The sequence below is a fragment of the Trichoderma ghanense genome (genome assembly GCF_004382785.1).
Source record: "Trichoderma ghanense strain CCMA-1212 chromosome Unknown scaffold_11, whole genome shotgun sequence".
Lineage (NCBI taxonomy): Eukaryota > Fungi > Ascomycota > Sordariomycetes > Hypocreales > Hypocreaceae > Trichoderma > Trichoderma ghanense.
In genome coordinates, this window is record NW_027395674.1 from 1,032,521 (window position 1) to 1,056,864 (window position 24,344).

Here is a 24,344-nt window from a genome sequence, read left to right on the forward strand (position 1 = left end):
AACGCTTTCTCGCCACTGGCATCGTGGCATCGCTCTTCGTCTTCTGGTTCTCATGTCACCCCACTGCATACCTGTGGGATTGCCAAATCCCTGCTGGGAAGTGCACCATTGTTCCTAGCCTAATCTCAATATATGCCGTTGCGTGGTCCGTAACGGTGAACTCTTGGTATGCGGCTTTTCCCTGGTACCTACTATGGAACATTCAGATGCCTAAACGTGAGAAGAGAGTCATCGCAACGTCTTTGAGGCTCGCAATTATTGCTGGGGCTTGTCGCATTGGGAGAGCTCTGCAATTGGCGTACCTGGGGGGCCCGAACTACACCAAAGATGTTGTCAGCATCATCATCTGGCACGCTGTAGAATTCTGCTCGACCATGGTGTGCATCGGCATTCCGATCTGCCGGCCCCTTACCGAGACTGGCTGAACTTGGGAGTCGGAGTCCTCGAGAGGAGGCAAAAATACCGGAAGCGGCAGCGGATAGATGAAGATCGAGCATCAGTCAAGTGACAATATGTTCTCTATGCGTAACATTGCTGGGACTAACTCTTATAGCAACCCTATACAGCCGCCTGATGATCAAGGCGGGCCGCAGAGTAATGGTAACTTGGAGCAGAACGTTATGACACCTAGTGCATTATTTGCAGGTGCTGCGGTGCGTACAGACATAGACAAGACCAACGAGGATCTTCCGGGCAGAGCCTAAAGACAAGCGGCAGCTTATGGCAAGGACTCTAGAATCACGGTGAAGCCTGAGTTCAACACACAGTATGCCAAAGATTAAGTATAAGCATACCTAGACAACTAGAGACAGATTGCACATTGGGGTAATAGGATACATAAAGGTTATCAGGTTCAACCTGCAGCTAAGCATACCGTTTACATCATTCCCATCTTGCTTATCATATCCTGTAGCGCCATTGCTCTTGGTGCGTTCCATTCTCCAGGGACAACCCTTGGTCTTTGCTCATTAGTATCAAAGACTTCTCACATAGGCAACTGGGCCCTTGTACCGTTGACTTCCATGAAAGAAGTAGTATGCCAGAGAGAGCAAGATGACACCGCCATAGATCACAATGTTCCAATTCATCTGGGGTGGCGTTGGGTTAGGATTACCCGGCATGAATGCCAAGACGAAGATGACGACGAGAAAGGCCTCGGAGGCAATATTGACAACGAGGCCCCATCGCCCAAGGCTGAATTTGGATTGCAAAAGTTGACTCTTTGTCCAACGCCGCCATATCATGCAGCCTGTTGAGACAATGTAGCTGGAAAGCAGCGACGACGTTGCTAACGAAGTGATGGAGTTCAGGGCAACAGCCGAGCCGATGTTGATGAGTGAAAGGAGGGTTGAAAGCAGGAAGGTTGTCAAGATTGCATTGAAGGGAACATCCCATCCTGCTCTTATGTTGGAAAACCAGGAGCTGAATGGGAGCGCATGATCGCGAGCAAATGCAAAGAGCTGGCGCGACGCCGTGGCCACCATTGTCAGATTGGAAAAGACGGACATCGCGACGATAAAGACCGACATGGCGGTAGCACTGCTCGCTGACTTGGTTGTGTTATAGAAGACTTGCATGAACGGATAACCAGTCGGAGACGTTGTAACGTCCTCTAGGTTGCCTATGCAGAAAGCAAACGTGATTACCATAATCCATCCAAGCGCGCCATTAAAGATGGTGGTAGAGATCATGGAGCGAGGTAGAGTACGGCTAGCATCGCGCAGCTCCTCGGACATGTGGACAGCAGCATCCGCTCCCAGCAGTGGCAGAATACCTGCAAGAACTCCCACAAGAGTCGACCCTCCCAAGCTGCCCCAACCTCCGCCATCGCTGAAGTTGGTGAAGACAGCCCGGGCGTCTGCCGTGGGCGAAAGGACCCAGAGAGTGACCAAGATGCCGAAGAAGGCAAAGATGTGAATGACGAGAATCAGGGCCTCGATCAACGGCAACTTTCTCGCAAGGACAGTGTTGAAGAAGACAGAGAAGGCGGCAACAGCCACGGTGAGTAGCGTGCCATGCCAAGGTTTAGGAACGTAGTCGGGGTAGTTGAGAACGACGAGACCTTGGATCTGAGTGCCGGCAATAAATGAAGAAGAAGCACACGACGTCTGCCAGCCAAGAACACACATCCACCCCATCAGATAGCTGATGAACTTCTGATACTGCGGCGGCGCGAACTCCGATACCCAGTGATATTGCCCTCCAGACGTGGGGGCCCTGCAAAGACTCGGTATCAGCGATTGTCCCCCGTAACTGCGGAGGGGTTTGATGGGGAGCCGGATATGAACAGTGCTTGCTTACATCGAAGCCATCTCGGCCATTGTCGTATTCACTAAGAGAAACCCCATCCAACAAATGAAGAACATCCAGATTAAGCCAGCGGTGCCGCCGTTTACAAGCCCAATGGTAGCGACGCTTTAAGAGACGGTCCTAGTTAGTTGCCTCACGGCTGTAATACCTGAGTGCTTCTGTATGCACGACGTACCTCAAAGAAAATTCCCACGACGCCATGAGAATCATCGAAAAGCCGAATATGGACAGGAACCGAAAGTTTCGCTGCAGCACGTTGTCTTAGCAAACCTCGAGAGACAGATTTGTCGGTGGTCGCCGGCACGAACTCTCAACTCCTGCATCTTCCCCATACGGTACATATCGGCGCGATCAGCTGCGTTCCCTCCCTTATTGTCTCCATCGTCATCGAGGTCAATGGCGACGCCATCGTCACGGTGAGCTTCCTTTCCATCGGATGACATTGTGCGGCACTCTCCTATTCGCTTCCGCAGCAGTAACCTCACCAAATACACAACAAGGAATGGCAGTCAAACAAAAAAAAAAAAAAGATAAATAAGAAACTTGCATTATTCACATGGGAAGAGGGATGCGCAAGGTAGACATGTCCGGCCGGATAAACAATGCGACGTAGCACATGCAGGCATTTCGGCTCAAGTCCCCAAATTTGGGCCGGTTCGGTGTGTTGGTCAGCATGGCCCATCCCCTGCTGTTTTATGTTCGGGAAACCCCAGCGTTACGCAGGTGGTTATTCCGTCCGGGCTCCTTGTTAAGACAAGGTCTTCAACCACTGACATGGTTGCCCTCATCAACTCCACGGATCCGATTGCTCCAGAAACGAATCCCGGGCGACCAAGCAATAAGTGGGTACATGTCCCATCTTCTCACTAGCAGCCTTACGCTTCAACCGCTCGATCGCGGTACAAAGCTCGAAAACGAACGCCAGCGAGGCTCGCATGAGGTATGGGTATGCCTGTTGATGCATCTGTGAGAAGGGAGAACAGGGAACATATCGAAACTCACAACCCCTTTGCGCCTTGGTCTGAAGCTGAGGGGCTGAATCTCTGTGGTTGTGTGGTAGCAGAATAGGCTGTTGGTTAACCAGGCTACCTAGTTCGAGAGGCCGATATGCTGTATCGTCAAAACATGCTGAACCCAACAACATCTCATGTCTCTGATTGGCGACGGACCGGACTTACCTCTGCAATCATACAGTCTGTGCCGAACAAAAAAAAATAGATTTAATAAGACATTGATTCCTTCTCGTAATGTCTGCTATTCCCATTGTTCGTTGCCTCTAATGCTATTAAGCCTTGCCCTCTTACGAGTCGCACCGCCAGATCTCCCCTAGCCATGAATTCAGAGACATCAAATGACAAACCACAAGCTTTTGCGCGCGTTTCACCCAATGACCACGGCGGGCAGCTGTGGACTGTGACAATACTCTCGCTGATCTACAGCTTGCTTGGTGCTATGGCAAGAGTCTACATCAAGCACCAGATGTTCGGCTTTGATGACCTCTTGCTTGGTTTAGCAACAGTACGAGTGCCCGCTGAATCTTGGACACTTCCAATCCGGAGACTGACTGATATCCAGGTACTGCATGTAGCTCAATCCACCGCCGTATTTATCGGGCTGAAGAATGGCCTCGGCAAGTTCAATTCTATCACATCACCAGAGCAATGGGCGATATCTTCCACAGTAAGCGTATGCGCACTGATAATGCTCCAAGTAGCTAACGTACCTGTTTGCAGTCTACTCTCATAGCAGTTATTCTCTATCTGCTGGCTCTGAGCGTGACTAAATGCTCTGTCCTCGCCCTTATCCTACGGATTATAGACTTGAATTCGGGAAAGACTAGACCATTCTGCATTGGAGTCATGGTTCTTAGTGCAGCATGGGGTCTAGGCTCTTGCTTAGCACTCCTACTCAACTGCCGAGCTGCTTCGTTGTTGACTATAGTTAATGTCAAAGAATGTCCAAGCCAGGTACGAGGATGCATGCTGCAACTCCCTCAAGCCCTTTGGATCAGGGCTAACGAGCGAATCGCTCCCAGGCTATGCGATGGGCTGTGATAACAGCTATTGACATTTTCACCGAGGTTCTCACCTGGCTGATTACTGTACGAATATCCTGGTCTGTGAATATGTCACTCAACCACAAGCTTCAAGTCTCCATAGCCTTCTCCTTCCGCTTACCTCTCATCGCCCTCTCAGCCATTCATATGGCATATCTCAGCAAATATCCTGCCTCCAGCGAGCCTCAGTTTGCGATCATAAACAGCCTGCTCTTTCAACAGATTATGATGGTTTGGTCCCTCGTCGCTGCCACCGTTCCAAATATGAAGAACTTCCTGAAGTCATTTTCTATGGGGTTAGGATTCTCATGGGCCTTCGAGTCCAGCGACTACGAATCCGGCAATGCGTACCCACTTCAAACACTCAATGGTAGTCGATCTGAACATATTCCATCCACGGCGGAAGGAGCATCGACTTCTGTATGGGTACACGACAAGCATGACAGAGAGCCCCGCGGACGACCTCAGATCTGGAGGCCTGATCGATCATCGGATCAAATCGCCGCAGAGGGCCATGGCCGTAGGGCAAATCTTCGGGTATATATGTCAGACAAAGAGGAAAGCTACAGAACTGGTAGCCAAGAGATGATTATCACAGACGAGATGGCCTGGAACGTTACGCATGAGGATCATCAATCCACGAGTGCCAGCTCTATATAGGCCAGGTATGTGTGTCGAGACGGAGCATCGATTGGGATTTTGCAGTGAGTGGTTGCCTTGATATCTCCAATGGTACTCGGTAGCACCTAACGTCTCAGCGTCTTAACTCTTGCGTGCCAGGCAAGAGTCAGCCTGGTTAAGGCTGCGTATGGGTATCATCTGTTCTCGGCAGAGGCCTTGGAATGCTTCCGTGAGATGAGGGATTTAAGACAACCCAACAGCGGGATGTTGAGTTACATCAAGCATGGTGCCCATGGTGCTAATATCGGAATCGTCGCACTGCAGAAGACGGCGACGAGGGCATAGGTGCCCCGGGCCAATGATATCACGATATAGGTTACCAATCTTTGCGACCGACCAACAACTTCGTTTAAATTAAGTTCATGTGACCGTTCTCAACCATGACCAACAGCAGAAGACGCCACGGTAAAGAATCGCGGGTAAAGAGGTCCGAAAGGGCGCAAGACAGCAGGACCTCTAGTAAGTATTCGCAGTTACTAGATAGGTAAAAAGCAGCACAGACAAGTTAATCCCAGCATCTCACTTGACCAGTTACTTTCCACCTGCGACTGTCACTAGTACTATTCTACCGTTTGGAAAGATCTAGTAGTGCCTGCGATATTTCCCAGCGTGCTAGTATTACGACACCAACTGCAAAGGTGCTCCGTAGCAGATGGAGGGGTTGTTGTTCAGGAAGAAGTGAGACGCCTCCTAGCATCATATACTCATGCCTTAGCCTAATTACCCCTCTTCACAAACAATTTGAGATACTGGTTCAGTTAGTTTCTGGTGTTACGATGCCGTACCAGGCAGGCGTAGTCAGACAGCATTCTTCTCCATAACCGTGGCATAATCCAGTATTTGCGATACGCTACCCTAATCAGCACATCTTGCCTACTTTGTGTCTCCCAGGGTACTTATTTATTAGCCAAGCATTCCTTGATTTGGGACGCGTGCCGCAGTCTCCTCTCCTAGCTGGCACATGTCAGGATATCAGGATATCTGCTAGTTATCACTCGCTCGCCGTCAAGATACCATGTCTCAATGCGTGCTGCGCAACGCGCGCTACTCAGAATTGCCCGAGATTGCTCGCGTCATGGCACATGCCTTTTGGGACGACAATCTGTTCGGTGACCTTATACACCCGCATCGCAACGAGTATCCAGACGACGTCGACCTATACTGGTTGCGGCGAGCACGCGTTAGCTTTTGGAATCACCGCTGGCAATTTATCGTCGCCGTGGACAAAGATGAGGCTGGCCATGATATAATTGTTGGGATTGCTCAATGGGCAAGACTGGGAGAAGGGGGCAGACAGCCAAGAGGATGGTACTGGGATTTTCGTGAGCATTGCCTCGATATCTTGCTGTTCTACGTTTGTGTTCTAAAGCAATCAACATAGGACATGTGCTCAAGCCATTGTCATCTCTAGCTATGACAACTCACGCTTGGCTTTGGCCCAATCGTGCAAGTGATACTACGACAGAAGATATTGTGGAGCGATCATATCCCTATTTTAGTATGTTGTGGACTGACAAGCGTGCCGAATCATGGTTCCTCGACGTTTTGGCAGTACGACCAGACTCTCAAGGGAAAGGAGTAGGGACGAAGCTTGTGCAATGGGGACTTGGAAAAGCTGAGGCTGATGGTGTTTGCGCTTCAGTGATTAGTGCATTTGGTAAGGAGGAATTTTACAGTAAATGCGGATTTGACGAGCAGTATGGTAGTGCTACACAGGGAGAAGGTAACCCTCTAGCAGGCATTAAGGGCGGTGACATATACTGGAAAGCTGTGAGAGAAGACGCGGGAAGTATAGGTGAATAGGAGAGCGTGAATTATAGGGCAAATATAAGACAGATAGTCTGTATAAGAGAGAGTTTGCACACCACTCAGCCGGTCTCTGAAAGTAGAACAAACGGGGTAGAGTTGTGAGGCGCAAGTAAAGGATCGATTACTAGTAGGCAGGCAACCTAACGATGCAAAACTACATCAGTAATTGCCAGACTAGCACAGGTATGAACTCGTAAGATTGCGTCCACCTTAGAGCAGCATCCCTGGGGCTTTATAGTTAGGATGGGGCCGTCTCAACCCATACAGGCTTTCTCCAATGCCTCGGTTTATATGCTACTGTCTCAGCAAGGAGTCGGTAGTTGTCGGCGTTATTATAGGCCTGATCTGGCTTATAGACACCGAGAGCAGTCGCACCGTTCCAGCCATAAAAATTTCGATCCTCTTCCATAACACCAACTCGATCTTTGATATCTACCACCACTAGTCCAATGAGTTAGCAGTTATATAATATCTCGGTGAGCCACAACCACGTACGTCGAGGATATCTCATATGCATCACTACAGATGGTCAGTATTGTCTTGTTTCAAAAAATGCCAGCTTGGTACTTACATTCGTGAAGTAAAGCAGTGTGTCGAGTAATGAAATCGTCGAGATTGTCGCCGTCGTCAGAATTCTCTATGGCTTGGGGAACGTCCCAGAACGAGTTGCAGAATGCCATCCATTGAAGAAAGTCGCCTTCATGAATGTACATAAACGCACGGGGCTTGTTGCCTCCAGCATCAGCTGCTCCTTCGCACACATTCTCTGACCTAGATTCCATCACGACCATTCTTCTACCGTTGAGATTCTCATCGTCCGTCCGGTAGTATGGGCTGTTACGGTAGTATACGTAATTGTCGTCCCAGTCCTCGTCTGTCGCTCCACGTCAGACCATACAGCTAATGAACCTCGTCTGGCGACTTACCATCAGTAATTGGATTTTGTAATTCGTCTGGCGGAGCGAGATCGAACCAATCGCCAACCACGACAGGCTTCTTGAATGGAAGCGGGTCGGATTCAGCCCTGCAGAAGATGTAATTGTACCTTGGATCCCACCAAAAGGTTTCAAAGGCATGTGCCAGCTCGAGGAACCGATCTGCAGGCACAAAAGTCATTCACAACCAAGAGCAAAAGGGTTTTCGAGTATACTGAGCCATTCTTACATCGAACATCGTTGGCCATGGCCTCACTTTCACCCTGGAAGCGTAATCCGCCAGGTTGACCATCAACCTCTGAAAATGCAGTCCCAAACAGCAAGCGGAGGTTTCGCGCAGTGTACCACTCTTTCGAACCGTCATCATCACCATATGTGTTCCCGTCCAGAACATCGCTGAGGTCGTCGACGACGGCTTGCGCGAGGGCGTGTATCTGTAGGAGCATGTTGTCCAGTCCAGTATTATCGCAATTGACGAGGGTAAACATTCGTGATGCGATGGGATTTCCCTGAGACAGTGTAATGGATGGTGCCAAAACGAGGAGGAGCAGTAGGTTCATCATGTTTACCGGCGGCGACATGATGGCGGGAGCTGGGATAAGAACAGGCCAGCGGAAATTGCTTCTCACCTGGTGGGCTCTCGCGAATGTGTTGATACGTAGGTCGACCAAGATATATCTTGCGTAGCTTCCTGTCATACAAAAGATGCCTGTCAAGTCTGACCCAGTCCAGATTGCGATCACGCCCTAAAAAATGGCCGCCATCAATGCGGTGAGAAACACAAGGCCGTGCGATTGCCAAGCACAGTAGCTGCTAGTACCAGAAGAAGCAACGCCCAGTAAGAGTCGCTGTCTGAAACCCCTGACACAATATCATGGCCTGGATATTCTGAAGAGTGTGATAGATTCCTCCGGAAATGCGGCACTGATAGTCACCATTGTTCTGCGGATCGGACTTGGCGAGAACGCGGTTAAAGGAAGTCGCCGGGCACAAACCATGCCAGCGTCAGCCAAATCATGTCAGCATTGCCTGCATAGGAGCAGGGGGAGGCAAGGCAAGCCTTTTGTAATGTCCCAGCTAAGAAAATGTTTAGCTGAGCCGGGGAGGGATCCTTAGCTTTAAGTTTGACTTTACCGCATCCCGCATATGCATAATAGTGATAAGCTTATTTGAACAGCTAGAATAAGCGGGTCTATCCGACATCTACCGTCAGCTCAAAGGCAATTAATACTATTTACTAAACTAGAGCAGGGGACTTTTGCTCTCGATCCTGCACGAGAGGACCGCTTGACTACTAGACCTGGGTTTTCTCTGGCTATTGGGCGCAGTTTTCTCGACTCATTTCAACATGCTCCGTAGTCATTACCAGACCTTGTTTATGGTGTTGCTTACTTCTCGGCCCTTGCCCTATCGGGCATTGCCATATGTTGCATGCGACTAGAGGCATAAAGAAAGCATACTTTAGATATAAGCTCTCTGTAGAATTGTCGAGTTCTTGGGCCGCGATTTTCTGCTAAGGCTTATTTTATAGCTGGTGGTAATTGAGAAGTAAACATGCGGTTACCTACTGGCGGCAACACCGCAGTCTCAACCCTCCTAGGCTTTCTTTTGAGTTCTCATGTGAGAGCCTACGATCATTCAGATGGCATCTCCCCTTACGGGAGCGGCTACGCGCCTGACGTTATTATCGACAATGTAGGAGACAAAACGTCCCGGACATGGAAAGGCCGTTTTGACCGAGACCTAATTGAGCCTGATAACTCGACGGTCACAATTGAACAGACTTCTAAGCCCGACCGCAGAGATGCCAAGGATTTTTATCTCAGAGTCATGCCGCTCGGCGCTTCCATTACTCAAGGCTTGAAGTCCACCGATGGCAACGGCTACCGTAGGTGGCTTCGCGCTCAGCTTCGATACCATGGGTGGAAGGTCAACATGGTGGGATCAAAGCAGGATGGAACTATGGCAGACTCAGTGAGTTGATACAAGAGTGCGTCTTCGCCGAGGAATATTTGCTTACTTTTCACCTTTCTATCAGGATAACGAAGGTCATCCGGGGTGGATGATTGATTCCGTGCATGGTGCCTGGACCGGGAGCAAATGGATGATGCCTAATCTAGTTCTCATCAACGCCGGACTGTAAGTCTTCCTCGTATAAGTACATACCAAAGGGGTGCAACAAAAAAAACTGACATAGCTGCAGGAACGATTGCAACGCAGGTGGTGATCCAAGCAGGGCTGGTGAACGGACAAGAAGCTTATTAGACGACATTTTCAATAGTGTCCCAGGCGTCACTGTCATTGTGTCGACGCTGCTTAGAAATGGGGATCCTGCGAGAGATGCCTGCACAGAAAACATCAGCAAGCAAATTAGAAGCGTGGCGTCAGAGTACAAAGGCGCTCGCATTGGCCTCGCTGATGTTCGCGCCGTCATGTCCATGAGCGATATTGGACCTGACAAAGACCACCCCACAGATGCTGGCTACAAGATGTTTGCTGGAGTCTGGTGGGATGCAATCAGCAAGATTGAAGACCGGATTCAGGAGCCGGCGATAGTCAGCAGCATTGACGATGCCGCCGGCAGCTCGAGCACGCGGTGCAAGAAGGTTGCTGGCAACGCAGGGCTGCCTGTTCAATCGCAAATGGGCAGCGGCCACGACGACGGTAGATATGTGCACTCGAGTGTTGCGCATGGCCCTCTCTCAAGCGCCAAGATTGACAAGGGCGACGATCCCAAGTCAATTACTGACGAGATCCCGTGGCACATCTTCTTTGCTAATCTAGTCAAGGGCGACCCAAATGCTGATCGGGCGGCGTCTCTTGATGACTGGATTCGAGTCTATCACAACACCGAGGGCATAAACGCGTACTGGTTCCGCCAGAATCTCGGAGGTGGCAAGTTTGATAAGTCGGTTCGCTTTGAAGTTGACATAAACTGTGATCTTGGACCTCGTGCGTGACGCCTATTCACTATGTTGCATGATGAAACTGACGTTCTTTATCCAGGTTATGCATTTGCCGATTTCGTAAGTGTGTCTTGAGCATTGCTTTTGGTCACTACATTTAAATGAAGCGCCTTGCTGATCCGTCTCTTTAGAATAACGATGGCTTAGATGACTTCTTCTGTCTGAAGGACAACTCCGTCTGGGTATCGCTCAACCGCGGCGGGAACCCTCCCAAGTTCGAAAGCATCGGCCAGGTCAGTATTTGGAGGGCCTGACTTATCTAGAAATAAGAGTAAACGATTCAGGGTAATCTGACATCTCCTTCAGGTCATTGGCGATCTCGGTGGCTACAATGCAAGGGATGTCCGCATTGCAGGTCCGTTACCCAAGCACCCACTGTCCCTAGGATAATGAAACCCTGGGGTATGAGGCCACCGTCCCACTAACCTTTAATAACAGACATCGACGGCGACGGAAGAGCTGACTTCTGCCTCCTCAAGTCCGCAAGCAATATTGCGTACGTGGATGAGATACGCGACAGGTTCACCAACTGACGACGCTAGTTGCTCACGAAATGGCGGTTCGGGCGACGAGCCTCAATGGCAAGGATTTGTCACGGTTGACGGCATTCGTGACACTGTCTTTGATATTTCACAACCAGACAAGGCCGGTGTCATCATTGGTCAGTACATCGCTACCCTCTACAACTAAGTTAACGCAAGGCACTGATACGATTTGCAGCTGACCTCAACGGAGAGTACGACCCCCAGAAGGCCCCCCCTTTTGTGACTACCTGCTATGCTGGTTGGTATATGCGGCTGACGCTCTGTAGCTTCCGAAGCGATGTCATGTATATCGGTGACAACGGTAACGTTCGCACGTGGATCAATAACAGGGGCACAGGTAGAGGCATAGTAAGTATTCTATTGCCTTTGTAGCTGGGTGCCTTGAAAAAGATTGAGCTGACAAAACCTCCTTAACAGGTGCCACACTGGGAATCTGTCGGTCTGACGCACGCTGGCCAAAGTATCACTGGCGTCCAGGACCGCATCAAATTCGGGCGCATCTACGGTTCCAACCGCCTAGACTACATTTTTCTCAAGGAACAGAAGGAGTACTACGACGTGGTTGTCTGGCAGAATACGGGAGCTGGCGGAACCAAACTCAAGGCCGATGGTAACTATTACTGCGATATGCGTGGCTCAGGATCCGACGACTATGTCTGGATTTACCAGGACGGTCATGCCGCTGAGATCAATGTCAACATCCACTCCCCTCCGGCCTGGGGACACAAGACAACAATCGCGCTCAAGGTCCCTGGACCTCGCAACGGCATTCACCTAGCTGACTTCAACGGCGATGGAAGATGCGATGTCATTACGCAAAACAAGGCAACCGGCGCCATTACGTATTACAAAAACCTTTACAATGCTGCCAACGACCGCATCACCTTTTCCAGTCCCCTCACCTGGGCCGACGTCGATTGCAAAGAAGGCTGGGGCGTTGGTATACACGATCTTGGCATGAGATTTCATGATATTGAGTAAGTACGACGGGGGTAGTGTGTCGTCTCCTATCGGCGACTTGGCTTTCAAACCTAACACGAGTTGTCTCTAGCGGTGACGGACGGGCTGATGTGTTGTGCATCGAGAAGGACGGTCGAGTCACGGGCTGGCTTCAGAAGGACTCAGCCGCCTGGGAGAACGTTGGCCAAATCAAATTTTCAGAAGGCTGGTTAGTCCAAACCCCGACCCCATCCACGCTCGACGCTCACTCACCTTCTGTGAAGGGATCGTGCCAGCATGCGATTCGCGGACGTTGAGGGCTCTGGGCGTGCCGATCTTCTCCACGTGGATAAGTACACAGGAGCCGTCGAGGTCTTCACGAATAACGGGCACAAGCCTCAGGGAGGGAGTTCCTTTTCTTGGACAAAGCGTGGCATGCTTTATAATGGTATTGACCGTGGTGAGAATATGGTATGTTGACGGACTTAGCTGGAGCTAAAGCTTTGAGAGACCTGCTAACAAGACCTGGGTAGTACTTTTCGAATCAAGGTGGTCAGGGTCGTGCCGATCTCTTGAAGGTTGACCCGAAGACGAACAAGGTATATTAACCTGCCCAAGATTGTCTTATGGAAGGAGAGCTATGGATTGACATTGACGGGATGATAGGCATGGACGTATTGGAACAAGTGCGGCTCGAGTGGTGGCGACGATGGCCCTGCGACAAGTGAGTAGTTCCTCTTCATGTTGTTCGTCACAGTACTGCGCATGCTAACATTCCGCAATTATCAGCTGACCCTGGTTTGCCCGTAACTGGTGGCGGATCCGTTATTAATCCTCCTAGTGGTGATATCCCCCAAGTTGTTGACGGTTTCTGCGAGGGACCAGACTGCCACGGAGGGGTTTGCTCGGGTATCCTATGTGTTTCTGATGGATGTGCCGGGTCCGGATGTTCCCACGGAAGGTGTACCGTGCCATCACTCTGTATACCACTTGGCTGTATTGGTAGGTCACACTGTCGCTCTGCTGTTTCTGTTTTATCTTGTTGCCTGCTAACAAGAGGCCACAGGCCCTGACTGCGCCGATGGTGTTTGCATTGGATCCAGATGTAGCAGCAGGGGCTGCGAAGGCCCTGACTGCGACTTCAACACTGGTCGGTGCAAAGGTGACCGCTGCATCAGCACGGGCTGCACTGGTAGCGACTGCGAAGGCGGTGATGATAGCGGTAGCGGGGGCGGTGGCGGTGGAGGCAGGAAAAAGGGCGGTAGATGTAACGCAGCCTTCCCGGTCAAAATATTCATTGCAGTGCTTACAGTTTGAAACAGGTCGAGGACCTCGCTGCCGGCGTCACTCTTGTACCGGCGTCGATTGCGTTGACGGCATCTGCATTGGTCCACAATGCTTCAACAGCAACGATCACAACGGCGGTGGTTGTGAAGGTAACGGCTGCCCCAATGGAGGAGAAGGGGAGTCCGGAGGAGGAGACAACCCGGACGAGTCCTGCAGTGAGAAGAAGACGGCCTCTACGTGCATCACGACTACTTCCAGTACCACAGTTCGACCGGCAGGAACTTGGACAACATGGAGCTTCAGCGACTGCCAGACCAACACTGGCTGCTCCGTTACGGATTCTTCTTCCTCCACAACTATCGAAGGGACGTACGGAATGCCAGGAGTATTCCCTGTTGCAACTGAATACTTTGAGCTGTCGCCAAACAAGACAGAGCTTCCCACTACCGTCCTCCAATGGGAGCCTCCTGGTCCGACCGACTTTATCAATTGCTCGCACCAAGACGAGGATCCCGGGCAGGGCATTACTAAAGCGTACTGCGTCTGCGACGGTTCGACCTTTGCCGAGTCAGTAGCAACAAATGTGACGCCGTACAACAGCTGTGGGTATACGACGAAGCCGACGAAGACATCAGATGGCAACACTTTGCCGGCAACGACTAATACTTTCGAGTGCAAGGTCTGCTCTGTTGTAGGCCATAACAACAATGTATGCACAAGTTTACCAAACTGCGTCCCGCAGACCACGCAAGATCCAGAGCCGACAAACGTGCCTAATAGCGAGAGCTGGAATGTTGGCTTTTACACAGTAAGCCTTACTCATCATGTCTGTATCTCATACGTTATCTGATTTTCTAATGCTCTTCATATAGAACCAGTGCGAAGACGAGGTTTCGCCGGGGTATCAGTCTGGTAAAGGAGATAGAGATTGCCGCCGTGTAGACGGCGCAGATTGTATGCAGGGCGAAAGCTATGAGTTCTCCCCTAACATACATATCTGCGGGTATATGACGGATGACTGTACCGCCCAGGACAGCGACCACATTGCAGGTCTTGGTCCGTCTGGCGACCCAGACAGCGGCCATGCTATCATTTATGCTGATGGGGATGTGCAGTATATTCACTCTTGGAAGGTAGTGCATGGTGAGTGCCCTTTAAAGTAAAGAGATTACTATAGTGTAAGTTAGAGCACTTAGGATAGAGCTACTTTAAATAAAAATGATAAGAAGTAAAGAGAAGAAGATTAAAAAGAAGAGAGAGAAAGAGAGAGAGAAGGAAAAAGAGAAGAAAGAAGAGAAAGAAAGAGAAAAGAAAAAAAAGAAAAAGAAACCCCTAGACTGCTTAACTCAGCTAGAGCAGCTTAGTCTTTATATAATTAAATAGTATCTTAACTTATTTATATAGCAGTCCTAATAGTTTTATAATAAATAGATTCCCTATCCTCAGTATTAACTTCCCTTTTTTAGGGGATTTTGGCCGCGACATTCTAGACGACGAGTGCCCCAATAAGGTTTTTGTGGCTCTGACGCGTGCCGCGAAACAGCCGGCCTTGGGTCACGATGAGCGCAAGCAGCTCATGCCTTTCGTATCTGTGAAAGCTCCGTACGATACAGCTGAGGAGGCTAACATGACAAATGATCTGGCAGGAACCGACGCCCCCGGCCGGCATTTAAAGCTGGCACGTACCCTACCGTCCTGCATCAGCGTTCCAGATATGGCCCGACACATACGAGACGAACCTCTGCATGGCATTATTACTTGTGACATGTGTATCCGGAAGCTCTCGCCACCTGTGCCCAAGGAAAAGCACATTAACATACTCGATGTCATATGTTCAAACCTGGGTAAGAGGTTCTACGAAGCTGTGAGTGATATAATGGGCTTGTTATTGCCGCAGCATTTAAGCACAATATTGCTAGAACCCTACATACTCTCTATCTTAACTAAAGTGCTCTTGACGTAATACCTCCTATATGCTCGACGTCAAAAGACACTAAATTAACTATACTACCACCAGCATCGAAAACAACAAAGACATCACTAGTATAAGAGCAACCTTAAACCCTTGCAGTTAAAGTTGTATAGCTTTCAGCAGCCATTTCAGCCAGCTGTAGATTAGATAGACCTCCCAAGCGTTCTGATAAAAAGAATTTAAGGGCTTCTTAGTCACCCATTAATCTCTCAACCACTGAGACCACCACGTAATCCCCGAGATTAACTGGTGTGGAGCCAGGATTTATCACGATAGTCGCCGCTTGGACCGCATAGTTCTGATGCTGCGCATGTTGGTCGCTATGCCATACTATTGCGGATTCTAGTTGCCTCGCAGACTGATGGCTCCGCAGAACCGGGAGATTATACGACGAGATGAGGAGATTAATGGGACAGAATATGGCGCAGTATATATCACTTTTGCATGCCGGTGTCATGCGTTTGTGCATGATAGTGGAGGCGCCTCGGGAGCACTTCGTCGTTCAAGCTCCCTCCCATAGCATCGCTGCATCCTCGTCTAAGCACTAGGACTATGTTTGCTTACTGTTGTATTTTAGGCTGAACCCGAAAGTCCACATTATAGTTATTATATTCTGATAGCCACACAAGTGCCTATTGTCAAGCTTTCGGCTGCATAGCTGAAAAGCTTGAACTTCTAACTATAACTGCAAACCCTCTTTAGAAAGGTATAACTATCTGCTATCCCGCCCTCCCTCGAACATAGGCCTTAAACCTCGAGCCATTTCATCCCATCGCATCCTTCTCAATCCCCACTAACCGCGATCCTTCACACTTGACCAACTGTACGCCTAATTAGAGATGTCTAGGGACAGAACCTCCTGGGGTGGTTTTGGCTCTGTTAGTGGGTGCCAATGGGTGCCCAGCGCTAAGTCCATTGCGGTTCTATGCAGATGATCAGCAGGCTAACAATCTGACATGCAGGTGATTAGTTAAGCAAACAATCAGCCTCCCTGTACCTCACTGCGTGCGACATGTGACTAAGGCTGCGTACGCCGTGCCGTCACCAAGCTCTCGAGATACCGGTTAGCAGACTCAATAAGACACTGAACACACCTGGGTTTCCCTTTGCCGCCGTGGCGCTAATGTGTGCTCTCTCCTACTCACTCAGGCCTGCCAGTTCGGGATCCGAGTGTGCCCAGTGGGATGCAAATTCCTCCCATAGAGCTTCGGCATTAAGGAATTAGAGGTCCTCCATAGCTGGTTATTTGTTTCTACATGATTTCGTTTTATTTTCCTTTCTGTTCGATACTACCTACATGTACTAGCGGGTGTTCCCGTGCTCTCTTAATTCAAGTCAGTCTTCCTCTTCAGCCTTCACCTCGTGGATCAGGACGCACGAAGCACACTCGTTTCCTTGCAGGTTTACCCGGGACTCTCCCCAGCCACACCCGTCGTTGACATCTCCAGCAGAAATAGTGGATTCCTGAACGGAGAAATCGTCTTCCTGGGTAGGCTGTTCGACATCATGAGCTTTTTTGTTATCTCCAAATACGTGATGATCTTTCTTATAGGTTGGTGCGTCGACGGAAATTATCAGACTCCCAATATCTTTAAAAATTGACTTCTTGTAGGCCACCTCCCGGTACTCGAGCGCAAAGATGCGGGGCCTCTCAAATGCATACAAGACATCTCTCGAGTGCTCGCTGCTCGATGAAATAGCCCCTCGGGGGTTACTGACGAGGAAAGGTGCAAAGGCGGCACCGGTGGCGCCCATTACCGCTTCCACGAGCGGGACTGTTGCCTCGATCTCGCGCTTCCGGCTGTCTCTGGCTCCTAGGGACACCACCGCTTTATAGAGCATCTTGACCCCTACGATCATGTAGCCTTTGCGACCAGACTGGCTCAACAATGTGAGCATCTCATTGAGGACCTCGTCCCTCCCCTTCATGTCCTCCAAGAGCATGGCGGGTTGCTGAAGGCTGATGGTCGCAATCTTGGGACTCTTTACCCTCAGCGAGTTCTCATCACTAGTTTCTGCCGTCGCTTGTACCCACTTCATCATGTCCAGCTGGAAGCGCTTGTTGCGAATCCCTTTGGCAAAAACGACTGCGTCCAGGTCATGCACAGGCTGCAGCATGTAATCCGTGAGGATCGGAACCATGTCGAACTTGAACGGGGCGTACTTCTGGGATGGAGCCTCCATTCGAGCGACAATCCTGCCCAGCCACCGGAGCGGTTGTGCATCGCCGCCTTCAAAACCGGGGCTGATAACAACGTAATGGGGCTCCATGGTATTATTGTCGTGGGTTTCGCCGTAAGATTTCCTGGGCTCGAAGCACTTGAGCAGAAGACGAAGGAGGAGAGGAGAGGAGCGTTAACTCGGTCAGGACCCTGTCTGGAGTGCCACGGTCTTTAAAGCTGTTAGGCGGCTGGACAGCGATTATGTCAAGATGACTGGGAGCTACGGGGTCACGAAGGGCTGAATAGACGCTCCAATACATACGGTTTGCATGTGATAAGCGGGACGGCTCAAGTTAACTTTTGCTAAAGCCGCCACTCTATAAGTTCTAGAGTCCTGTAATTAAGTTAAACCCGGCCTTAAGGAGCTATAATAACTATATAAAATAGCTAGAAACTCTACTAGAAGCATATATAATAAATTAAAGTATTAGCTATAGTATAGTAGTAGAAGTTAATATTTCATTAGTAATTATAAAAAAGCTGCATATCTTAACAGCTGTTTATATATAATATCTAATAGCAAGTTAGAAAGTATAGAAAACTTGAGAGATAAATAACAGCTGGAATGCTAATAACTCTTTAGCTCTCTACAGCTAACTCCTATTAGCTTAACAGCTATCACCTCAAGATAAGCATAATGTGATAAGGTGGTTTCTAAGATTAGGCTCCTAATCACACCACCAGAACATTAATGACTCTTCAGCTCTTTACAGCTGACTCCTATCAGCTTGACAGCTATCACCTCAAGATGAGCATAATGTGATGAGGTGGTTTCCAAGGTTAGGCTCCTAATCACACTACCGGAATATTAACTCTTCAGCTCTCTACAGCTGACTCCTATCAGCTTAACAGCTATTACCTTAAGATGAGCATAATGTGATGAGGTGGTTGAGTTTGTGGAACCCTCTTTTTCATAGCACAGCTCGACACGCGCAGCTGTGTAAAGAGTTCTTTCATATGAATAGCCGACCACCCCAAGTTGCACTTCCCACCCTCTTTGTCGTCTTTACTCTGACCATGACTTGTCCCCACTATTCCTATTTTCTCGACCCCCCCAGCTCCCAGTCATTAGCATTTTAGCTACTATGGATGAAGTCAATGATGATCATTTTCGGACCTGCAGCCGCTTGTTAACGCTCGCCATCAGGTGCGTCGGTGACTCTATCGTAAGGCATCTGTTCTCATTCTAGCTAATCTTTGCACAGGTCCATGCCCGAGGGTTTCTCTGCTCTAATGGCGCGTTCTGAAGAGGACGAAGGTAAAGAGCACATCGAGATCACCGAAGCCCTGACAGACGACGACACCAGAATAATCGCAGTCAAATCTAGATCCTCATCTTGGGACGTTTCTCCCACAGAGCTTTTGTCAGACAGACTCAAGGAGCAGCTGCCATGGTACTTGGAGGACTATGCGCAATTAGATCCCTTGGATACGTCGAGGGCCAAGTCCGTTGCAGAGGAGCTCGGCGGTTACGGCCGCAGGTTGTTCAACGCCCTGGAATTTGAACGCCTCCGGGACAAACTCAACGAAAGCACCTCCCTTCTCACCATCAGCGTCCATCATTCGACACATACATCAGCATTCCCTGAGACGCTCTGGGAGGCTCTCGAGGAGCCTTCGCTGTGGTCAGCTCAAGGAATACATGCCCAAGTCATCGTACGACGCGTATTCCAGGGCGAACCAAGGATCCGAGTCCGGGTTCGGAAAACGTTCAACATACTATATGTAGTTGCCCGACCCATGACGCCGGAGAGCACCAACAGCATCGATCCGAACGCCTACATTGACCATCGCCTTCTCTCCAAAGCAGTAGTGCAGACAATCAGTGCTATGCAGGACGACTCTGTCCAGGTCGAGCTGCAAATGGTTCGGCCGGGCACGTTCAAGGCCTTCAAGGATCATCTGACTCGGGTTCGCGACGCAATTGGACGGCCGGGATACTTTGACCTGGTGCATTTGGACATGCACGGGCGTGTCGAAAGTGACGAGGAGGGAGAAAGGTATGTCATGGCGGCAGTATCATGGCTTTTGATATTGATGTGAACCAACGCTGAATCTTTGGGGCACTAGGTATCAATTGGGGTTTCTTGACGGCGATACGCTTGGAACCCAGTGGATCGACGCTCCTCATATCGCACAGCTGTTGGAATGGCACGGCATCCCTGCTGCATTGCTGAACGCGTGCGAATCGGCTAACACGAGACAACGGGGCGATACGAACCTTGCCCAAGCTCTCGTTCAGCATGGAGTTGCGTTCGTTGTGGCCATGTCTTTCAAGCTCAGCACCTCGGCAGCCCAAATATTCATCCAAGCCTTCTACAGAAAGTTGCTCGCCGGCTACCCCAACTACAATACAGCTGTCCTGGCCGGTCGCAATGCCCTCCGATCAGAGCCGACGAGGGATGCCAGATTAGGCTTGAGACTCCCGGTGCAAGACTGGGCCGTCCCGGTCTTGTATATCGACACTGCCAACACGGTCCTAACTGCAAATTACACGGGGAACCAGCTGATGACGATGTACACTCTGGAGGGCCAACTCTACTCGCCCTTTGACACAATCGCTCCAGAACGTGCTCGGGCGATGCAAAGAGCGGCCGACTCTCCCACCCCTTATCATGTCCCTGACCTTGACACGGTGATGGGAGTTCTTGATCCTGCCTTCATCGGGAGAGACTTTGAGATTCTCTGGATAGAAACGCTCCTCTGTCGGGCGAACATCTTGCGAATCTACGGGCTGCCCAGCGTCGGAAAAACATGTCTTGCCAAGCATCTCGGGGCTTGGTGGACCCGAACTTACTTTTCTTACTTTGTGCGAATTTTGCATTGCTCCTCGCCTGATTACTTGTCTCGACTTGACGAGCTCGTGGCCGGTCGGTCGACTATCTTTGGGGTCGAGATGTTGACAGCTCCTCAGCCCACTGACCCGAGCTACGTCCCGAAACCTCCGCGCATGGTGATATTTGACGGCCTTGATGAACTCGATGCATCATCAGTCAACAATAACGGTGACCTGAGGTTTAATCGAACCTGCGAAGCGCTCCCCAGTCTGATGGCCAGCGGAGCGAAGCTAGTGTTCATCAGCAGGAAACCCAGACTTGGACTGGAATCATCCCAGCCGGATTCAGCCCTCGCAACAACCCTCAAAGAGGCTGTCAGTTTCGAGCTCAAGGCTTTCTCGCCTCCAGATGCTGCCGCGTTCGGCTCGAAGCTTCTCGCCGACAAGGGAGAAACGATCGGAAGAGAGGATGTGGTGGACCTCCAATGCATTTACGAAGAGTTGGACAACCTCCCCGGCGCGATCGAACGGGTAATGGTACATTGCTCGCTCCGAGAAGAGAGCGACCATCCCAGGAGAGTGTTGGAGAAACTTCGGGCTGGGATCCCACTCAACGAGATTGCATATAAAGACACGGCCATGGAGATGATAAATGCCTGTGCTGCAGGCGGCGTGAACATGCAACTAAGCATGCTCTTTATTGCCCCTTTCTCTCATCGCATCCTCAACAGCCAGGCGAACGACGACCTACTGGACTATTTGAGCTGGCCAGTTCGATACGAAGGTTTTGTGTCCCAAGTAGACGCGTCGGACCCGGCTGTCGAAGCTACACGACGCATCATCGGCGAACACGGCAGAACGGCAGAATTTGCCGGGATTATGACCAACGACTCGGAGGGTGTTTCCTTTACCCGACAATACATTCTGCTGGAAAATTTGCTGGACGCTATCCAAACCTTTACTTCGCTCGGGTACATCATTCCAGAGACGAGGGGGTCAAGCACTGGTATCTGGATCCATCCCATGCTTACGGCCTTCCTCCGGCACCACCTCCGAGTCAAAATCCCCCAGATGAAACCGCGAATCGAACGCTCTTTTGTTCACTTCATGTTGAATAAGAAGTTTTCACCCGAATCGTGGATACATGGTATGGATTCGATTCCAGAACCAGGCCAGGTCTCGGTCAGAGAATTTCTCGACGTCAGAATCCAGCGAGAACCCTGGAACTATGTCAACGCTGTTATTCTGGGTGCCGACCTCATCAACGAGGAGCAGGGCGGTGGTGTTATCATCACCCTCGTAGACTACCTGGACGCACTGCGGCACATTCTCATTGCCCTCGGCGGCACGGATGCGGAAAAATGGTTCGACGTTGTGATTCCCGTTGGTGAAAGGGTAGTGAATAAATACTTTTTGGGACCCAGACAAGAGGCGTTTACTCAAACCTATTCTGACAAGGAGCTTGAAGCCGTACTTTCAATTCTCAAGGACTTGTCCAGCCGGGAGATCCGAGTGAAAAGGCAAGCTGGCCATCGCTTAGCGAGCAAATATCTCAGGCAGGCCGTCGACATTGGTGAGAGACACAGGTTGGTAGGGAAGTCCAAAGATCTTCTGGACAGGTGTAAAGACTCGCTCCGGTGGCTTACGGGAGGGGACGATCGTCCCGAGGCGCCAGGACCCGCCGAAGCTGGCCTCCCCGCTGACTACATAGACCTCCAAGATCTGGCATCTTCTAGCCGGTATGCAACGACGGGCAATGAAGCAGTCCTGAAGGACTTCCGTGCCTATCTGTCCGTCCTACAGGCGGCACTTCGGAGCGGAAGGGTGTTAACTAGCGGATGGGAGCGACAACTGCTCGAATGTCTGGACATTGACAGGAATGATGACGAATTCGCCGAAATCGCTCTAGCATATGGGCGATACATCGACCATGAGAACAACGCGCAGCTCAGCGAGTTGTGCTTTCAGATTGAGCGTCAGATTGCCAGGCAGAGCTACGCTGAGGCGAAAAGGCTGGCATTGGACGGCCTGGAACGCTCGCTGGATTCGGGCAACAAATACGGAGAGTTCGACTTCCGGCGCTACCTTATGGAAATTTCGGAGTGCGCTTCATCAGAGGGACTCGGTGGCACGGCGGCTGCTCAGCTCGGGGTGCTGAGAGCTCTCGCCCACACGATCGGAATCGGTACGGCCGAGTGGTGCGTCTGTTGGCGACATATCGTCCGCGCCGAGAGGGCTGTGGCAGGAAAATACATGGCGGCTGCCAGGAAAAGTTATCTCTTGGCCCTCCAAGAGGCCTACTCGGCCTGCGAGGACACTAAGACTCATTTTGTGAAGGTCGCAGACGAGTTGGCCGCAAAGGAGATTCTCTCCGAAGCAACCCTGCGGTTCCTTGAGCTTTGCCGACAGCAAACGCTCCTAACTGGCAGTTCTTACGACCCCAAGGCTTTCCTTTTCCTCCTGAGATCGCTTTTCAAGACGGAACCGAGCTCTGAATTTTTCCTTGGCAGCACAATCTTTCAATATGACGCTGGAGCACTTCAAGATCTTGAAGCACTGAGTGGCCTTTCCGAGACGGCGTTGCTTGGGCCGTTAATTCGAGCATATCTGGTGCTCTTGGATGCATCTGTTGCCGACCATACAACCGGAAAGGGCGAGCCGCCAGATCTGGGAGAGATTGCAAGGAGACAGCAGCACTCGCTCTTTTGTACGGCGGGCGATGGGGTAAGTGGCCATCACTTGCGTATTTATATCTCTGCTCCATTCCACCAGACTGACAGCATATTCTAGGATGCCACCGAAGCCACTACTAGTAGGACAGCAGCCACCTTCTCAGTGACGGATCAGAGATCCTCATCGTGGATGGATTCGCAGATACGGGAGGCTGCATCATATGCTGACTGCGTGAAGCGAACCATCCCACCTTGGGGTAGGTTCGCCAGTGTGCGGTATGCCATCACGGCCGGGGATGACGAACTGATCCCGGTTATCGTCGGGCCCGACTCTTCTGATGACGAAGTTGAGCCTGACTCTTCTGATGACGTTGAGCCTGACTCTTCTGGTGACGAAGTTCAGCCTGAGCGCAGAAGGGGGTTCGTGTCCAGACACTTCGGCTGGAACTGCATAAGGCGCAGATAAAACAGAGACAGAAGGAGATTGAAGAGCAGAAAGACGGCGGCGGAAGTACGCGCAAAGCTTGAGAAACTGAGAATTAAAGCAGAGAAGTAGGAGCGCGCGCAGGCTGTGGATAAATTGCAGAAGGGCTCGGCAATTTAATATTAACCTATAAGAACCTAGGAGCGTTAAGTTAGTGCTGTAATGTGATAAACCAGTGTCCTAGACCTAAGTATAGAATGTTCTTAAGAGACAAACTGTTAGTTTAAGTAAATAGCTTTAATAAGAGAGTGTAACAAACTAGTGTCCTAGACCTAAGTATAGAACGGCTTCCTAAAGAATAAACTAGAGGTTTATAAGTATAATAAACTAGTGTCCTAGACCTAAGTATAGAACGTTCCTAAGGGACAAACTGTTAGTTTAAGTAGATAGCTTTAATATAATAAACTAGTGTCCTAGACCTAAGTATAAAACATTCTTAAAGGATAAACTGTTAGTTTAAGTAAATAGCTTTAATAAGAGAGCTATTTAGGTTTATATTAGTAAAGAGGTTAGGTTAATAATTAAGCAGTTATATAATAAACTAGTGTCCTAGACCTAAGTATAAAACATTCTTAAAGGATAAACTGTTAGTCTAAATAGATAGCTTTAATAAGAGAGCTATCTAGGTTTATATTAGCAGAGAGGTTAGGTTAGTAATTAGGCAGTTAATAAGTATAAAGAGTTATGCAG

At 50.0% G+C, this 24,344-nt stretch overlaps 8 protein-coding genes across 8 annotated transcripts; 5 read left to right on the top strand and 3 right to left on the bottom strand.

The window, feature by feature from the left end:
* Positions 1-206: 206 nt before the first annotated feature.
* CCMA1212_008364 (uncharacterized protein) lies at positions 207-425 on the top strand (the record flags this gene model as incomplete). The annotated part of the gene is made up of 1 exon (XM_073705499.1): positions 207-425. The coding sequence occupies one exon, from the start codon at positions 207-209 to the stop codon at positions 423-425; it is 219 nt and encodes a 72-aa protein (XP_073556321.1).
* A 549-nt stretch (positions 426-974) lies between these two features.
* CCMA1212_008365 (uncharacterized protein) lies at positions 975-2,753 on the bottom strand (the record flags this gene model as incomplete). Its single annotated transcript, XM_073705500.1, has 4 exons — positions 975-2,217; positions 2,302-2,415; positions 2,486-2,556; positions 2,619-2,753. The coding sequence occupies 4 exons, from the start codon at positions 2,751-2,753 to the stop codon at positions 975-977; spliced, it is 1,563 nt and encodes a 520-aa protein (XP_073556320.1).
* Positions 2,754-3,642: 889 nt separating this feature from the next.
* On the top strand, positions 3,643-5,026 carry CCMA1212_008366 (uncharacterized protein; the record flags this gene model as incomplete). Its single annotated transcript, XM_073705501.1, has 4 exons — positions 3,643-3,828; positions 3,886-3,990; positions 4,044-4,277; positions 4,346-5,026. 4 exons carry the CDS (start codon positions 3,643-3,645, stop codon positions 5,024-5,026), a joined length of 1,206 nt encoding a protein of 401 aa, XP_073556323.1.
* A 936-nt stretch (positions 5,027-5,962) lies between these two features.
* CCMA1212_008367 (uncharacterized protein) lies at positions 5,963-6,850 on the top strand (the record flags this gene model as incomplete). Its single annotated transcript, XM_073705502.1, has 2 exons — positions 5,963-6,369; positions 6,429-6,850. Exons 1-2 carry the CDS (start codon positions 6,063-6,065, stop codon positions 6,848-6,850), a joined length of 729 nt encoding a protein of 242 aa, XP_073556322.1. The 5' UTR covers positions 5,963-6,062.
* A 244-nt stretch (positions 6,851-7,094) lies between these two features.
* Positions 7,095-8,372, bottom strand: CCMA1212_008368 (uncharacterized protein; the record flags this gene model as incomplete). The annotated part of the gene is made up of 5 exons (XM_073705503.1): positions 7,095-7,297; positions 7,352-7,375; positions 7,428-7,730; positions 7,783-7,953; positions 8,021-8,372. 5 exons carry the CDS (start codon positions 8,370-8,372, stop codon positions 7,095-7,097), a joined length of 1,053 nt encoding a protein of 350 aa, XP_073556319.1.
* Positions 8,373-9,345: 973 nt separating this feature from the next.
* Positions 9,346-14,470, top strand: CCMA1212_008369 (uncharacterized protein; the record flags this gene model as incomplete). The annotated part of the gene is made up of 19 exons (XM_073705504.1): positions 9,346-9,350; positions 9,405-9,765; positions 9,830-9,930; positions 9,995-10,743; positions 10,798-10,817; positions 10,889-10,990; positions 11,064-11,112; positions 11,196-11,253; positions 11,300-11,418; positions 11,478-11,650; positions 11,720-12,279; positions 12,354-12,470; positions 12,526-12,712; positions 12,775-12,840; positions 12,908-12,965; positions 13,308-13,502; positions 13,564-14,237; positions 14,271-14,336; positions 14,414-14,470. The coding sequence occupies 19 exons, from the start codon at positions 9,346-9,348 to the stop codon at positions 14,468-14,470; spliced, it is 3,717 nt and encodes a 1,238-aa protein (XP_073556318.1).
* Positions 14,471-16,835: 2,365 nt separating this feature from the next.
* On the bottom strand, positions 16,836-17,771 carry CCMA1212_008370 (uncharacterized protein; the record flags this gene model as incomplete). The annotated part of the gene is made up of 1 exon (XM_073705505.1): positions 16,836-17,771. The coding sequence occupies one exon, from the start codon at positions 17,769-17,771 to the stop codon at positions 16,836-16,838; it is 936 nt and encodes a 311-aa protein (XP_073556150.1).
* Positions 17,772-18,807: 1,036 nt separating this feature from the next.
* On the top strand, positions 18,808-23,726 carry CCMA1212_008371 (uncharacterized protein; the record flags this gene model as incomplete). The annotated part of the gene is made up of 5 exons (XM_073705506.1): positions 18,808-18,869; positions 18,928-19,722; positions 19,793-23,222; positions 23,289-23,590; positions 23,648-23,726. 5 exons carry the CDS (start codon positions 18,808-18,810, stop codon positions 23,724-23,726), a joined length of 4,668 nt encoding a protein of 1,555 aa, XP_073556151.1.
* Between the last annotated feature and the right edge of the window lie 618 nt (positions 23,727-24,344).